The 18,540-nt window shown below is 40.8% G+C and overlaps 1 protein-coding gene across 1 annotated transcript; it reads right to left on the reverse strand.

The window, feature by feature from the left end:
* On the reverse strand, nucleotides 1-16,081 carry armc2 (armadillo repeat containing 2; the record flags this gene model as incomplete). Its single annotated transcript, XM_079215920.1, has 17 exons — nucleotides 1-852; nucleotides 1,117-1,271; nucleotides 2,370-2,502; nucleotides 2,947-3,060; nucleotides 3,187-3,309; nucleotides 4,954-5,284; nucleotides 6,659-6,758; nucleotides 8,174-8,319; nucleotides 8,996-9,210; nucleotides 9,602-9,704; nucleotides 9,836-10,011; nucleotides 11,073-11,183; nucleotides 11,841-11,908; nucleotides 14,551-14,677; nucleotides 15,187-15,352; nucleotides 15,680-15,752; nucleotides 15,864-16,081. 17 exons carry the CDS (start codon nucleotides 16,079-16,081, stop codon nucleotides 719-721), a joined length of 2,493 nt encoding a protein of 830 aa, XP_079072046.1. The 3' UTR covers nucleotides 1-718.
* Between the last annotated feature and the right edge of the window lie 2,459 nt (nucleotides 16,082-18,540).

Below are 18,540 nucleotides of genomic sequence, written 5' to 3' on the forward strand. Positions count from 1 at the left end.
TCTACACACAATAAAAGATTCACTTATTCTAGGTCAGTCATCTGTTTTCAAGACTACATTTTCATAAAAGAGCCTTTACAACACAGCGAGCTTACAAAGCAGATATAGACTGTTACATAAATGTGCAAAGAGCGTGTATTAAATTGTCCCTGTATATGTGAAGGTATACCCAGAAGCTACACGTTTTACAGGAATTAAAGTGCATAAAAATAGCTGGTATTGATAATATAAGGAGTGAATATAATAAATAGATTAAGATCTTGTCTATAAAGTGTAAGTATAAAGAGACAACATCTGTTAATTTTTACATTCACACACAGATTCGCCCTGCTTCTTATTTCTTGCATAATTACATTTATCAACCACCATAACATGTTGTTTTGAATGTGACACACTGGCCATCTGTAGGCCTCAAAACTGTCTCTTAAAGTTTGTTTTATTATGAAAAATACCATCAATGGCCACAGGAAACTAACTTGAGTACGTAGACAAAGGAATGAATTGCAGCAGTTTGAGCTGTTTTCTTAGTTTTTTAGGCTTGAAAAGCAGCAATAGAATTCACTGACTGGCATCACCTTCCTCCCCTTTGAAAAATAAACTGCAGTCCTTTACAGCCACTGCAGGTTAGTGTTTAACAGCTATTATGTGGACTCTGGGTGAAGAATCTAAGAGCTTTTTCTATGACAACATGAAATTCTTAACTCGATGTCCCATTTATTCAGGCTGTCTGGTCCGGAGGCTGGAGTGTCTTCATCAGTTTCTGAGCGACGGGAAGGAACTCAAACTCCCAGCATGCCCTGTGAAAGTCCCTCATGTCTTCATTCTCTATCCCCTCCAGAGCCTCCTCTTCATCTAACAAAATTAAAAGAGTGGACAGAGGATGAGAGAGTGTAGTTCCACGCTTCAGGTTTATTATGAATACTTCTCAGTGACATGTTTTGTGTTCAAGTAGCTCCCAGATGATGTGACCATGGAGGTTTGATGTTCGTGACGGTGGGAATAAGCGTGTCCCTCCCTTTCCCCCGAGGGTTACTGATGTGAACAAGAGCATGTTCTTTCAAGCATGTCTCCCTCCCGCTTGTTACATAAGGATTCGTAATAACACTGTATACCAACCTAAGTATGTGGTGAGGATCTCCAGCAGCGACTCTCTCTCTTGTGTGTCCAGCAGCTTCTCTAAGCCGCCGCTGATTATGTTCCACAACGCCTGACAAACCTGGCCCACAAGCTGCCAATCACCCGGTCCAAAGTCTCTCAGACAGTCCACCAGCCTGATTACACACACAAAGACACACAAAGACACACAAAGATACACACGGACACACATCGCGTGACTCCAGGGAGAGGGATTCACATGACCGGCAGGTTTGTGGGCATTAGCTCCACTTCATTGGACCTACATCTGAAAGAGGTGTGTGTGTGTGTGTGTGTGTGTGTGTGTGTGTGTGTGTGTGTGTGTGTGTTTAAAGGGGAAGTAAGAATTGAAATGTTCAAACAATGTTAACTTTTGGGAGTGAGAAGCTAGCACTGGAAGATAATGTATATGTTGTTTGTAGTTATACTTAATTGTATCAATACGTAAACAAATACCATCAGGTTTGTAATGATTATTGGCATCTTGTTCGTATCAGTGGAGCTGTTGTGCTCATGCTTGTCAAAATGAAGACCACATACCCCCAAAAAACTGTTTACTCTCTGTTGCAATTGATGATAGCTTTGCAAAAAAACAATCCAGAAAGCATTTGCTCGGTTTTGATACTGTTTTGGTAAAGAAATGAAAACACTACCTTCACTTGAGGAGCGATAGATGAGAAGATGATCACACTTTCAAAAAAACAATACAATGTCTTCAGAAGTGCTGGATTCGGTTTCCTTCAGACAGAGCCAGGTTTGCTGTTTCCTCTGCTCCTCTTTATCTCAGCTAAAATAAGCGAAGTGAACTGTGTCTTGGCTGGAGCTTCATATTTAGTGGACAGACGTGACAGTGGTATCCATCTTCTCATCTATTACTCGGCAAGAAAGGGAATAAACTCATAACTTCAAAAGTCAACTATTCCCGACATTCTCGCTCTCTTTTGATGCAAAGCTATTTGTTTTGTTGCCTTGTAGCAATTAATCCAATCTGACATACTGGCATAAGATATAATATACAATAATTATGGTGATATCTCAAAATTATATATACGTTATTTATTGATTTATATGCTGCTGGTTGTGAACACCTATATGCTCTTATATACACACACACACACACACACACACACACACACACACAGACACACACACACACACACACACACACACACACACACACACACACACACACACACACACACACACACTTAATCTCGAGTTCCATTAGTCCTTACTTGGCAGTAGCCCCCTCCACTGTGAGACTAGCCCTGTTGGGAGGGTCCTGAGCCAGGTTGGTGAGGACCCCGCAGGCTGAAATACACATCTCAGTGCTTTTTGAGTCGAGCAGTGTCACTACAAACTGGTGCACTGAGGGAGAGAGAGTGGAGAAAGATGATATTGTGAGGGAGCAGACGAAGACAAAGTAGGGCAAAGATAAGAGGGCAGCTATCATCAGAGTCAGCGGGCAGGTTTATACTGACTGTAGCTGGCCTTGCAGATAAGTCCAGCCTAAACATGACACAGTATGCAGAGATGCTTACTGTACTGGGCATTCTGTGTCAAGGTTCTCAGTATTCTGTATAGTTATGTGCTTGAATGATAAGATTTATGCATATTTACGTACGCCTTTTAAAATATATTTCTATGTATTGCTAAGCCTAGATCATTGTTCATTCTAACATGGCAACTCATAGCTAACTTTCCACAAAGAGTTAATGAATACTTTATGGCTGAAACAAAATAGGAATTGATTATAGTCTCAAGTTGGAGTGTTTTGTGTGTGTCTGTTGGTGTTTGTGTCCCTTTGTACACCTTTGTTTTGCATGATAAATTCCCGTACATCCTTGAACTGGGACAAATTTCCATATACACGGGTGGCCTCAAGCATGGCGTCCATGCTGGAGCAGAGCACCAACTTCAACATCACTGAAGGAAAAAGAAAGAGTGGGCAGAGGACAAGAGAGAAATGGGGGTATGGAGAATCAGCAAAATACACCTGTTGTTTTTTGTTTTAATTTCCACATCAAAAGCCTTTTAGTCTTTTAGTCTTACACTTTGCCATGGGGAGTTGACTCTGTCTGAATACAGAGCTGTCCTCCTGGTAGAAGGACAGGTTGTTGATGGTGGCAGCCACATTCACCAACAGCTCCTCACTTTCCTGCACACACCTCAGCTCTGTGTCACAAAAACACAAAATGAAAAATCACTGCGAAGCGATATTGGAATAGATGTTTCAGATTTTTCCTTAAACATCCTCCCGTATAAAATACAACCAACAGAGGGAGCGTCCGCACTGGACAGGCATTCGTGCTCCCAAAATAGTTCTGCCCTCATTCTGGTGACGAGTCTCAACGTAACATCAGAAATTGTAGTTTCAACTTTCTATTGTGAACATGCGCATTCACAGAGAACACAAATATATACAGCTCTTCCTCTTTTAATGACTAACCAGATGAATCCAGGTGACAGATTTGCTTCTTGTTATGTTGGTGAAGAGGAGAAGATAAAGTAAGAGCAGATTATTATTCTATAAAACAACTCGTTTAAACTGAGTTATCAGTATACCGTATTGGTTGGTTTTATGTATTTCCAAGTGGAATGCAAACGTAAAAAAAAAAAGTTAATTATTAATTTACAGATGAATGGAACCATTATAGAGCTATTTAAATATGATAAACACATGCATAAAAAAGCCTTTGCATATTACAGCTTGGGCCACACTGATGTGACACTGTGACATTATCATAAAAGTAGCTGTTATCTGTGGTTTTAGTTTGATATAGACAGTTTGATCATGAGCTGGCATACACAAAGGTCAATGTGACCCAATTCAACCAGCCGTGACAGTGAGCGGCTTGGAAACCGAGTCTGCTCCTGATATAGCAGCAGATGTCGTGTGCTCAGTCATAAATCGCGGATATTGCGGTCGGTGTCAACGGGCGTCTGTGTTTCCGTTTCTGACTGGAAATGCTGCTTTGTTGTCCCCCAATAGCTCTGTAATATAAGGCGGCACAGCCTGTCATGAACTTGATCAAAACAGGACATGGATCAGTCAACCCTGCTCTTTCACACTTTCATCTGCTTCTGAGACTTTGTTTTATATTTCCAGCTGTCACACCAACTCCATATTCTCCCTCATTCGCTTATTTAAAGTTTTTGTCTCCAGCGACTTCATTTTTTGCTCATCTTACTCTCTGGCATAAATCTCAAACCCCGCTTTATTTTGAGAGTTGACTTTTTTCACTAATTCGTCCTCTGTTGTGTTTCATTTTCTCTCCCAACTGCCGTGTGTAGGAGGCAAGCAACAGACAAATCGAGAGTTTCACAACCACCTGCGTATCAGTTCAACCTGTCCTGAAACCATCTAACCACATAGGAGACTTTCACACACAAACCAAGTCGGCTATGAGATGTGACAGAACATCCTGCAAATGCAGTGAAGCGCTTCGCTCTGTCAGACTTGAAGAAACAACAGGTAAACCAAAAGAGGATGTGCTGCGTATTGAACAAAAAGCACTGAACAGAAAGCGAGCGATGGATTGAAAAGACAAATGACGACTGTGTTTTCGACCAAAGTCATGTCTTGTTCCCAGCACAGGGGAAGTGGTTGGATGCTTATCAGATACTGTACTCACAATGCACTAAACATCTATTTTTGAACTTCAGAACTCCAGATTTGCACACACTGCACCTTTTGTAGGACAGATATATAACATGTACAATAAAAACAAATCTAGAAACGTTGTCGCCGTACATCTCCTACTGACTGTATCTTCTATTTTTTAACTTAAGTAGTTTAATTAAACACTGACTTCTCACCAAGTGTCTCCATCAGCAGCTGAATGCAGGTTGCGTTGCTTGCCAGAGCTGGACCTACAGCCGGGTGGATGGACATGTTTGCCTGCACCCTGACCAGCTTCACCAGCACGTCCTCGTCCTGCTGCACTTTCCCTGCAGGGGTCTGAGGCTCGCCGTGGGAAGAGGCACCTTTCTGTAGTTGTGTGTGTGGTGGGTTGTCTCTACGCTGGTAGGTGTCGTACAGCTGCAGGAGTGTGTCCACGCAGCCCTCGCACTGAAAGAGCTGCCACCGAGCCTCGTCGCTTTTGGCTGTGAGGTTCCCGAGGGTGAAAAGAAGGCGCACAACAAGATCCTGTGGGAGAACGGTGAAGAGTACTGTAGTGGTCTATATGCATCTTTGTGCAATTATTTTACTTTGTGGATTAAAGTTTAGTTGTACCAGTTGTCTGAAAGGCCAGACTGTGTTGGGAAAAGTTACTTAATGGCTTCAAACATTTTATACAACTGATCCATGTTTTCTTGTACAGCAATTTAACTTTTCCAGTGCTAAAGGTAAATAGTATAGGAAATATATTTTGAGCGTATTTGAACACATTCCTAACTAACTCATTGAACTGTGCAGCTGCTGTCTTCTTCTGCTTCTGCTTAAGTGTAACATGTCCTGACACCAGTTTATTGTCCCACTGCTCAAGATGTATTCAAGTTTTGTTTTGTACGATCAACAGCCAAAAAACAAAAGATATATAATTTGTAATGATTCACAATAGTTAAAAAGCTGGAACCAGCAAACTTTTGACATTTTTGCTTGATGGTTACAATTAAATATTTATATATGAATATAGTATATTTAGAGGAGTATATTTACTGCATATTATGAAAAAAGGGTCTCCTCCGAGAGTATTCCTGAGCAGAAAATTAAAAACAGTCAACATTAGACTCTATGAGATTTAATTTGCAAGTTGAAACTCCCTAGCCACTTGGCCTGAGCCTGCCCCGCCAAGTGTCACTCATTTGCCCCAAAGGGTTTATAGCTGTGTAGACATGTTTGAAGGTAACTACGCCTTATCTTTTCAATGAGTTAATCACACACTTGCAGAGAAGACTGTGATAAATGACACCCTGTGCGTCACTCTCGTATCCCGACTCCACACAGCTGATGACAGACTATTTTCTTTCATAAACCAGAAGTGACATTGGTAACGGGACAGGACGGGCTGTCCCAGGACTGGGTGCTCATTACATGTATTACTGTCCAGCGTGTGTGTGTGTGAGTGTGTGTGTGTATTTGGAGGCGTGGGCGTGTGTTTATTTCCAATGAGATTAAGAACACATGTCAGTCATGTATGATTGCCAAAGTCCCACCCTTTTCTTCTGTGCCTACTCCTCTTTTCTATGACTCCTCCCCTCAACCTCTGTATCACCTCTACTGTATTTATCTACTTTCCTTGTTCTCCGCCCTCCCTCCGCCCCTTTCCTTGACTTACTCAGGCCCTCCTGGAATGATTAAATGTCAAAACACACACAAGAAAGAGACCCGAACACTTCATGCCGATGGACACAATGTTCTTGTACTTGAAGCACATCAACAACTTGCTCTGGGGGTAAACATGTTTGGTGGATAACATGATGAACGCCTTAAAATCTTGCCTTCACTTCTCTCTAATACACACACACACACTCAAACACACACATACACACACACGCAAGAGGAGGCCCGTGGACTCACCTGTTTTTGGTGATGTTTGTTCAGCAGTTCTAAAAATAGTTGGTAGCAGTTGGGGGTCTGGGCCAGAGCGAGGCGGCACTCCGAGTAAGAGGAGAGTTTACTGAGGGAGAGACGGGACAACAATTACCAATGACTATTCCACTCACTGACTGCTCCTCTATGTTGACTTAATATGGAGATATTAAATCAACACTGCTAATGGATAAGCAGCTCTGGACTGGGATCTGAGGGAAAAACTGAAGATGGGGATTCAGAGCATCATTGCACTCGGTTTGGTATTAAGATCAGATGTTATTGAGCCAACAGTAAGCCATGTGCATGGTTTGACATTAAAATATTCTCCCATGTGCCTCTACAAAAGCTCAAGTGCATTGCTGGAACCTATTGCATTGCATTTATTCTGAAGCAAGAAGCGTAGTACGTCAGTGGAATAAGGTGAATGATGAGGGAGCATATAGCTGAGCTCAAGTCAGGTGTCTGTCTGGTTCAGTAAAACACTTCCAGCTTAAATTCCATCTCTCTAATTATAGTGTGAATGTTTTTGCCTGCAAATACTTCAATAAATAAATAACACGTTCTTCTTCTTGAAAGTAAAATGTTACATTTTTTGACAAACAATAAAAAGCATTATTTGCTTATTTCAGTCTCATCAAAGGTTTTGCTGCCACAGCCTTACTTGGTCTGGTATAACCAGTAGCTTAAGGTGGCTAATATTAGCTAATGTTAGCAAGCTTTAGGTGGATCTAACTGTGTATAACTGACATTACTGAGTCGGTTTGCTCATCCGCGTCTTTGCTGCTTCACTACTGTGACACAAGTTGCATCATCTTCCTTTAAACTATTGTCAATTTGTATTTTCTTTCTGAGGCATAATATACAGACACATAAGGTTATGTCTGATTAGTCTGACCTTGGAAGGGCCGTTTGTAAACTGTTGGCACAGTCTTTTTGTTTACTAGGAGCTTGTGTGAGTTAAAAGCACCTTACTGGTGTAGTTGAGTAGTGTCTGATTCTAGGTGAGCAACACAACATCTTACTTTCGTTACTTCTAGTTTAGATGTGATTTTTTTTAATAGACCAAAGGGCCTAACATCAATTTTACTTTAAACTGCACATGTAGTAGCCTTTTCTTTGCATGTACGTCCTCAAAATTAAACTCATTTGCACATTCAGAACTCTACAGGAAAAGATTTTTACGATGTAGACACAACAACAGATGCATACTTTGCCTTTGACAAATTCTGTGTTTCTCTAGAAACATTTTTTTTTGTGAGAACCAACTACAACAAAGACTCAGTGTCGGAGAAAAAAAGAAAGCAGGTAAGTTAGAAGCAAAGTTACTGCTGGGGTTAGAAGGGAAAACAGAGGCCAGAGGATGAGACCTGAATGAAGGACTGTTTCGATTCAGCATATGCACAGGTTATGATGGTTATGATGGTTTATGTCAATGAGCCGAGGAGAGGAGTAGGATGATATAAGGAGGACATTACGCTCATGGAAGTGCATGTGGGATACCTGTATATTCTGGAAATGTTGGTGCAGATGTCCGGGTCTTTGCGGTGATGACTCAGCACCACACAGAGCTCCGACAGTATAGAGAAGGAGATGAAGAGTGGACGAGAATCAGGGCGATCTGCAAGGTTCCTCAAGGTTGCTGTCAGCTACAGGGGTCAAATGTCAACAGAGAGAAGGGTTTGAGTGTTGATATTTAGGCCAGTGGTGTGTTTCAGTGTTGTGGTATTGCGGCCACACACAATGTTGGTCATATGCTAATTAAGGTTGGCCACTGGCCCATACAGGAAACTATTCAGTATGGACATGAATCATTTTATCATAAAAGGGAAACAGTAATTTCCAACACACGGCAGCACTGACCGTTCTGGAAAGTTTGTGTATTTCCCTTCTCTAACAGCATAATGAGTTGTGTTAGATATCAAATGAATTGATGGCTCAAGATGTTTGCTTGAGACAACTTATGCAGTTAGTAGTGCTCATTTTGAAGCACTGTGTGTTTTAGAATTAAGTGGCCAGGCCAGCAGAGAACATATACCAGACATAAACAAAACTACTTTTGTCTTATAGTGGGAAAGTCTACATCATCCAACAAACACATAAAGAACATGATTTAAATTCTGCTCCCTCATATTGACCTAGTACAATTGTTTTACTTGCATAGTCAAACTGTAGAGAAAGTATGTATTATTTAGTAAACAGGAGTATATGCTTTCACCAGTAGTGATACAAAAGCCATGGGTTTATATCAAATATCTAATAAATCATTCGAAACTATTTAAAATATCCTTTGAAACTTTATCAGCAGTGTTGAGTCTGACACACCTGTACAAGGATGTGCCCTGCTATTGTGAAGTTGGTGTCTTCAGCTTTGCAGAGCCTCTGGATGAGCTTCTGAGCCACACCAACACAGTTCTTGTCTAGCAGGAGTCGGAGGTTTGCACTGTTTCCTGAGAGAAATTTCAGAGTCCCAACACAGTACAGCAGAGCTTCTCCAGATGAGGACACATCCTCATTGTTCAAAATGTCCAGAAATGAATCTAGACACAAGAAAAATCCAATGTTACCTTGCATATTGTTGAGGAGAAAAACAGCAGCAATCTGTAATGACCTGGTAAAGAGCTTCCATAAATGACCAGACACAAATATAACCAAACATATATATGTTTGGTTATATTTGTGTCTGGTCATTTCTGTTATATTATAACAGACCGATTAAAGTTCACTCCAGGCCAGCCGAGAACATTATGCTCTTGGAGCAGCACGAACCAGACATAAACAAAAACATTTTTGTTGAATAGTGGGAAAATCTACATTAGCCAACACAGAAAGTAGACTATTTAACATTGTGTTTCTTTATAATGACACAACATAACTTGGGACAGAATAGGAAACCGAAGCTAAATCATCATGACCGAGAATTGCGTTCACCTATGATCGAGTTGTTCTGGAAGAGGAGGTCGTTGCTTTCACTGCGGCTGATCTGGAAGATGAGCTTACAGATGTTGAGCAGGTTGTTTCCACTGACACACAGCTAGAGAGAAAAATGCAAAAAAAAAAAAAATCACACAACTTTAGTGTTTAGTGCCCATATGCCCTGGATGCCCTTGTGACAGTGACTTAGCGGCTGACATGCTGACACCCTCATAGACATAGACAACTCACAGCAAGGCAGAGCTTGGCGATGCGCAGGTTGAGCTGTGCAGAGTTGAGGTCGATGAGGCGGAACAATGTTCGAAGTATCCCTGACCTCCTCTTACAGCGTCGGCCGAGCATGTCCGCTTCTGCCAAGGTACCGTGGAGACCGTCACACAAATCACACAGCCGGTCCACCGAGCTGCCTGGCATCGCAGGAAGCCAGATATTGCAAAAAGAAAATCATGTCAAATTCAGGGCACCATGTCAAACATTCACAGAGAAAGCAAACATCCCAAAATGAAAACACCCTCCTGTGTGTGTTGGCAAGTGTGTATCTATATACATAGAGATGAGTGATGTTTTGTGTATCTTGTGGTATGTATGTGCAATATACTCGGGCTCCACTGCATGGTGAACATTCATCATTAGCATGAGCAACTTGAGGTTAAATCCTCAACATCAATAATGCATTGGTCAGCAGTAAAATAACATTCCCCTTCCTTTTGTAAGAAGCAGCTTTGTGTTTCAGTGGTCAAATGCAGGGGGACAATTCTGCAACAGGCAGCTGCGATCTTGACGCAGAGGAAGAGAAAGGGTGGAGTCTTTTCCTTGTTTTTTAGGAAAAATAAATGTTTTCCCTGCATATATAACAGGGTTTGGCCATTTCCTAAAAAAAGGTTGGCTGCAGTCTCACTCTCAACATTTCACTGCAATTTCCCACTGAATCTGAAAGGTGTTTTATGCATGAGCCAGAAGGCACTTGGTACAATAAATATTTAATATTTATCTTTCAAATGAATTTTCCATTAAATTTGTAGAGTGTTAAAATATTTACAGCCATATATTTCATTTAATGGCTGCCAGGCTGCAGTTTCAATTCTGCATTGATGCCAAACAAATTACTATTTTGTTTGCCTTCAGTGGTTGAAATGACAGTGCTTTTTAATTTTTGCAAGACTTCATGCATGACGATCTGACAATACTAAAAACCTGTTGAAATGTAATAAGAAAACTGAATGCGAGAACCTTTAATTAAAAAAAGACCAGAATAGTTGCACCAACATTATTTTAGATTAATATCATTAATTAATTAATCTCAAACATTTCTTCAGCCCAAAAGAAGAAGAAAACATATTGAAAAGTGATGCTGTTGTTGACAAACACTTTATATACTCTTTGGATCAAATGGATGGCTCTGGTCAGGACTAATGCATGTCACATGTTTGCACTTTTGTTGTTGGGTTTCTGATTGCATTGCCCACACTACCTGCAGCAACTCTCTCTAGTTGTTGGAGACGAGGAGCAATCATATTAGTCCACACCAATGACTCTGCATCCTCCTCTCTGCTTGTTGTGTTGTCTCCACTCCTCTGCTCTGAAATGTGAAGAGAGAATTGAAGTCAGCCAATTACCACATCCAAACGCAGACAGTAAAAATGAGCGGCGAGCATGGTTCACAAGTTCACCGTCTTAAAATAAAACGGCAGGAAGTTTGATGCCACAATGAAAGGTCACCATCCACAGCGACACTTCCTGAGTTCTGTTTCTGTGCTGGAATAGTCTGCGTGTGGGCATTCGAGTCTGTGCACGTGTGATGAAAACAAGTGTGCATGCGTGTTTGTGCACGCACATGTCTGCAATCTCACACGCCATGCACCTTTTTTTCTTTAACATTTGCATATCCCCTTTCTTGGTGTGATGCAGGAAACTGTTGTTGCCCAAACCAACAGCTCTTTCAGCGATTGGCTGGTTGCTCTTAGCAACAACACCCCAATTAAAGTTTGACATTCAAGAAAGGGTGTTAAGTTACTGAGGGAGTGTGCCTGTGTTGCTTGTGAAATCCCATTTCTGGGCTCAAGACTTAGGTTGAATTCAGTTTGGCAATAGATATCATAGAAAATACATTACTATGATGTAAAATCACATGTGTGACATGAGTGGTTATGTCAGTAAAAGTTGTAACTATATTTTAATTTCATATGCTGTACAAAATCATAATAATAATAAAAATAATAATAATATCTGGACAAACCTGTTCCCCGTCCTGCTGTGCACTCTGTGAGTCGAACGCCTGAGTCAACACCAGGCTGCATTATTCTTCTGTTGGCACAAAGAATCCCAAAGAGAGTGTTGAGTTACATCACAATTTGGAAATGAGACATCCAGTATGTGACTGCTGACTAGTTTAGTTTTATTACATTTTCTCTGGGAGCTCAGGCTTATGTGGGCATTCAAATAATAGTGAAAAAATTAAACCAAAATAATGAAAAGGATGACTTGTGTCAAGGAATACATCTCCATTAAAAGTTGCTGACTTTATATTCGGTCAACAACGCTATAGGTGTATTTTCGTTGAGAGCCACTTGGTGTCCCTGTTGCAGCAGAGGTTGAGACTTGTGTGCCTGTGTGTGTACATTTGCATGCAGATACATGTGTGTGTCTGTTTGTGTGTGACTGCTTGGAAGTTTTTGTGTGCATGTGACTCTTTGTGTCAGTGCAGGCGTGTGTAGCGTTGTGCATCACAAACTGCAATCCCCAACAGACAGGAACTAAGATCTTAGCTCTGTGGGCAGTTTGGTTAAAGCTGTTCATGCTTTGTCACTGTGAGCTGTCTCCACAGCCTCACCGCCTCTCTGCAGTGACCGTAAAGCGCTTCAAAAACACACCCCTTGTCATGCTATCCTATGTGTTGTGGCTTGCCCTCTGCAGGTCACTGTTGCATCTTACTCTTTGCATGTCACTGTTAAGTCTGCATACACAAAGAGAATGACTCAATGCAACAATGCAGTCGGTAAAACCCGACAGGGAGTGTGTCTTATGAATACTTACTATGTGACCAACTGAGAAAATAACTATGAATAAGAAACAATTGATAAACACAAGTAGCATGATGAGTCATCCTAATCACTGCTGTAACTGGAAGATTTACTTCACAAATCCCAGACTAAAGATTGAATGGAAAAGTGTAATCACTCCAGTCAAAGACAGACATTATCTGCAATGACGTTAGTACAAAAGGTTAGTACTAATTTCATGGTTTTGCTGACAGGTATGAGACAGAAAATGGCCCTAGCTATTGTAAAAATGTCTCCTTTTCATTACATTGGAGCATCACCAGCAGGCGTTGCTTAATCACATTAGCATTATTAATATACAGTATGCGGGTGTGACTATCGAGTGCACTTTCATTTTGGTGGAGATTTGAGTGATTGGTAGAAAGTGGCATATGTAGCAGGGGAGCTGGCCAAGGCATGTTGCAGTGAATGTCAGAGAGGGGGCTTTGGCTCTGCATGATAGGATTAAGAGCCTGATAATAAGGCCTCTTTGTGCGATACTGCATTCTCTGAGACATGACCTCATCCCTGTCTTCGGCCTGGCCAGTACACTGCAGTTACAACACACGCTGCTGCCAGCCTTGCCCAGATGGGCACCCAAATCTAATAGAGAGCCATTTGGAGCTATAAAGCTCCGGCTTATTGGAGAAAAAGAACCTAGTGGATGTCTAATCTCCCCTATCTTTATATCTCATCCAAGTCATCATATTAATCTGTCATGCTGTGTCTACTTTCACTTGCAGTCTGTGCACTTGTGTCTTGACTATCTCTGTGATTTTCACTTTGTTTGTCTCTGTCTAATGTACCTTTTTTGTAGATCATTGCAACAACAGTGCTTCAAAAACTCTGACCGAAAAGTAATCACAAAGTCTTAGCTTCTTTAGTCATGAATTGACCACAGCCTCATCTCTTGGGAACTCTCTTTGTCAGCAACAAGTTACATAAACATTGCATGTTAACTTGGCTTGTGGGGGAGGAGGTGAGGAGGTTGTGCTGTGGGCAATAGCCCAGATTTCCTGTAAAAGTGTTTTATGGTCTATTCCCCCTCTCCAGCCTCAGCTGCCCCAACCAATCGATAGGCGGGTGGATTGTAATGACAGCCCCCGACGTCACGCCCAGAATTATGCCCCTCGTTCTGACACACAGCTGATGAGGTCGGCAGAAAAGGACCGAGCTTTTAGTGTTTCTGTACCGTGAAAGTGTAAAAGCTGGCAGATGATAGTAATGACAGATATAGGTAGTTTCACTGAAGATGGAGCTGGATTTCACTTTGACCAAGATATAGTGTACAGTAAAATATATGAGGCTTTAAAATAAGGTTGAGTGTCTCAAGTTGAAGAATTTGAAATATTAGTTGGTGACACCATTGCTGGTCTAACTGACTTCCTCAGCTGTCAGTGATGGTAGCTGAATGCATCTAAAATAAAATACTTGTAACTAACACTGGGTTTGAGTTTGTGTAGAGTTTGTCCCTTGACAATATAAAATACAATATCAATGAATATGAAAGCAATTTCACTTTCCAAGCCTGCTTTTTAATTTTTGTTAACTTTTGGATTATGTGTTGTTGAGCATGGCGCAAAAACACAAACACTTATAATGATATCAGCCTTACTAAGGTATTTCCTGTTATAATTTTCTCTGGACCAAAACGGGAAATGCAAAGAGATAGGCAAGGAAGCAATGAGGAGAAGGAGGAGGAGGAAGAGAAGGAGGAGGAGGAGGAGGGAGGATTTAATGAAAGGCAAAAATGGGAGGCACAATCAACTCCATCTTGTAATGGCTATCACTGCAACCTTTGTGTGCCTATAAATCTTCCAGTCATTGTTGCACTGTCACTCGGGGTGGGGAGGTGGTTGACAAGAGAGAAGGACAGATTTTGCGAATCAAATAGAGGCCTGTCCGTACCGTTCACTTGCTGTTCTGCGTGGGCCTGGTTTGTAGGGACCACTGCAGACCTCGGTGTGGTCTGTACCGGGGAGTCGTTTAGCTGACGGCTGCTTTTGTCCTGGGCCTGGATTTAATCGTTCTTTCACTAAACACACAGAAAGGAAGTGGCAAGTTATTTACAGGTTGCCGCTATATGCTGCAGTTACGTTGGTGCTTCTTTCCCTAAAAGAACATTTGTAAACTATATATGCACATGTATTCAATTCAAAGATTTATAAATTCAGACAGTGCTTTTGAATATCCTCATTAAATAGCAAAGCAGATTTGCAAGACAAGGTTTGAGAGAAAGAGAGAGAGTGAGAGCGCTCATTTCCCACTCAAAACAGCATCAGTAAATCCCGTTTTTCACCCAGGCCAACCACAGAGAATGTAAATCAGGTATAATGTCAGCACGTGAATGGCTCCTTTCATTTCCTTTTGAGAAAACGGCTCTTGCACCAGTGCTTTACAGGGATGCAACGAGTGTGGTTTGCTTTTTTTTCTATCTGTTTAACAAATGCACCATCTAACACCTTCTCTTATTAGACTTTTAATGTAAGCACGACATGGATCATTTCAAAAATATTAAGGACTTTACTTTGATCTTTTCCTTACTATCTTTGTGTCCCTCTACGGGAGACAACGCGGTGAGAGATCCAGCACAGAGGAGGCGTGCCCGCGTCCCTGGAAGCCCCTTCTTCGCTCTCAGTGGGGCACTGGGGGTTTTGGGAAAGGTCTTGAAGGGATCCTCACCATCACAGGGGACTGGAAATGTTGGCTTCTGGTACCACACAAAAACATTACTGGAATATGATGGTGTGAACAATTACCTATAACTTCCACAAATTAAACTACTTATGTCTACAAATAAAACATTTTTGTTCCTCATTTTTTTCTTCATTTATATTAACATTATAATCTCATTTAAAATGAATACGCTTTCATGTTGGTGTACTAGGCGTTTACTCCTCATCCTTTTTTCAGTTTTCATGGTGATGCTCTTCGTATCAAAAGATGCAAATGTGTTATAACAAATAACAATTCAATTTGAAACCACAATACTATTTGAACTATATAGGTGTGTGTATGTGTGTGTGAGATAACTTACATGGTCTAGAGGAGAAAGGCGTGCCCCTGAACCTGGCCTAGAGTCAGGTGCTTCAAAATTTTGAGCATGAAGACTAAGAGGAGTGAAAAAATGTTTAATTACTTCTATGAGTCGCATTTGAACCACAGTTGATCTCAGAACCTGAAAAAAAAAGAAGGAGATTTAAGTGAAATGTGTAACTAACCTAAACGTAGATGGAGGTCTGCTGTCGCAGTCAGCGCGAACAGAGCTTTTTCCAAAAAGTTGCCGCCGTCCATCTCTGGGAGTAAATGGTCGCTGGGTGGACTGGACTCGCAGGGACCGCCTGGCTTCACTGACAATCTCTGCACTTGTTTTTCTCCCTGCATTACGTCGTGGAGTGAAGGGGCTGCAAACCTCATGTTTTCTATCCAGAGAGGCCATTTAGGCTGATGTGACATTTGCCAAGACAGTCTGCAAATGACTTCAGTGGTTTGATTTCATTATGCAGGTGGTTACAGGGTGTCACACTGATGGGAGACAGTTGGAAACATAAAATAAGGATAATGCCAGAACAGAAAATTAACAGCAGGTGTAAAATGCGTATGAGGTTGAAATGAATAACATTTGAAGCTTGGCAAGCAGTGATGAAAGAGGTATCCAGATCTTTTGAGTGATCTCAAGTTGCAATAAACAATGTAGAATTACTATGGCTAACACAAGTACTGCATTAAATCTTACTTAGGTAAAAGTATGGAAGTATCATCCACAAAATATACCAACATTATTCAAAGTAAAAGTACTCATTAGACAGCAGATTAATCCATATCATTGTTATAATGATTGCATTTAATTGCAATGATTGCAACGCATCATATTGTATAGGACATACAAACAATGCATGTAAATCTTTATCTGCAAAGTTACTATTAATTACAACTGTCAGATGAAATGTGGTTGAGTATAAAGAAGCAAAAAATAGTACTCAAGTAAACAGTGAGTCCAAATGTATTTACATTATAAGAACAGCATGGTTTGCTGGCTGCAAACATTCACCAGCATATGTCTGATTGTTGTTCACGGTGATGATATGCAATAAAAAAACAATACTAAGGTTCTCAATTTACTTAAAGTCCCAAAACACCAAATCTAGTGAGTGGATGATGCACATCCACTCACTAGATTTGATGTTTTTTGAGGGAATGAGAAATCTCCCTGCGCGTTCACGCTGCGTCTCCATGGTGACCAAATACCGCTATGGCAGTTTTGACAACAAACCCAAGAAATAGAATAAGCGATCTAAACTTTTAGTTATTCACATTAAGAGCAGATAAAAACGTATATCCTGTAGTAAATGCACCCAGCTGTTACATGAGCAGACCGAGCGGCGGTGAGAAACCGGGTTTATATCCGTAAAGTGTAACAGCTCGTAAAGCAAACTAGAAACCTACCTTACTTAGTTAACCCCGGCAAAAAAAACATATTTTACAGTCATCACTCCAGGTCTCAAACTCTGCTTCCACAGAAGAAGAAAAAACAATCATAACAACAGCAACTTGTTGCACATTGTTTTCCAGCTTGCAGCCTGCAGCAAGCTAGTCCGACGTGCACGAGCTTCTCTGAACGGCAGTCTCGCGCAATTCTGTGACGCGCGTTTACTCGAGGTGCGGGAACAGGTTGGAGACAAACTTCAGCTTTGCGCGGAACATTTGAGTATAATGATTTCTTTTGAAGGAAATGTGTTGATTTAGGACGTGTAACTAATCGCCCTGATGAATATAGGCCCTCTGTCTGAAGGACAAATTGACACGTAAGTAACTTAAAGCTGCTAAATTCGAAATTCAAAGCAATTAATTCAGCAGAACATTTGCAATGTAAAGATCTAGTGGAGGTCATGGCCACTCCAGCAGAGAATGAAGTCACTCTGAGTTTCTTTGTGCTCCGTTAACACAGCCGGGCTGTGTGAATACATAGGATCTCGCTCATGCATGGTAAACGCTGTTCTCTTCCATCTGCAGCTGTTTGCAGTGTTTGTGCTGTTTGCATTGCTCAGCACTCTAGATGTGCTCTGAATTCTGTATTGAGCACCTTGACGATTTAACAGGATTGGGAGAGGACTTATATGTATTTAGTGGGGATCTTTAATTAAGAACATTAAAGACAATGGCAAAAATGTCCTGAAGGCCGAATTTCAAATCGGGGTCAGTAAAATTAAAACAAACTAAAAGTACACAGAATTTGAACATCTTGTTGACATATTTTCAGTCAGTAAAAACCCATGGAAAGTTTTTATGCATAAATACATCAAATACAGACCATCATAGTGAGACACACTATACATCTTACATTACATGCGTAAATTGCCTTCAAAGTAAAAACAGTGCCTTTGTATTGCATTTATGGCATGTAGCTTATTTATTTATTTTACATTTCTGATTGACCTCATGCAGGCCGGACTGGGACATTCCCAGGTCTGATTTAAGGTCTGTAGACCACAAGGTTTTGACTGCATATGTTCCTATTTATATGAAGCTCCATATAAATGTGTCTGGCTATACTGAGGAAGTAAAAACTAAATAAAAGGAAGAAATATTACACAGTCTCCAACATAATCTTGTTTGAAAGAAGGGAAAAGATCAGAGAAGCTGGGAATATGTATATATATATATATATATGTATTTGTCATTGTTGCAGAAATATGCTTTCATGCATTTTAAAACGTTTCTAAAACAAACCTTTTCAGGTTACAGAAACCACTCCAGCAGTGTTATATTATAGAGTAGACTATGCAGCAGATGGATCGTCATAATTGGATAAAGCACGATAACAAAAGGCACAATTCAGTATCACAGTGTAGGAAGAAACAAACGGCTCCACTGACTGAAATAAGAAATAATTAACTA

Source organism: Taurulus bubalis, assembly GCF_910589615.1.
Source record: "Taurulus bubalis genome assembly, chromosome: 3".
NCBI classification, from domain to species: Eukaryota; Metazoa; Chordata; class Actinopteri; order Perciformes; family Cottidae; genus Taurulus; species Taurulus bubalis.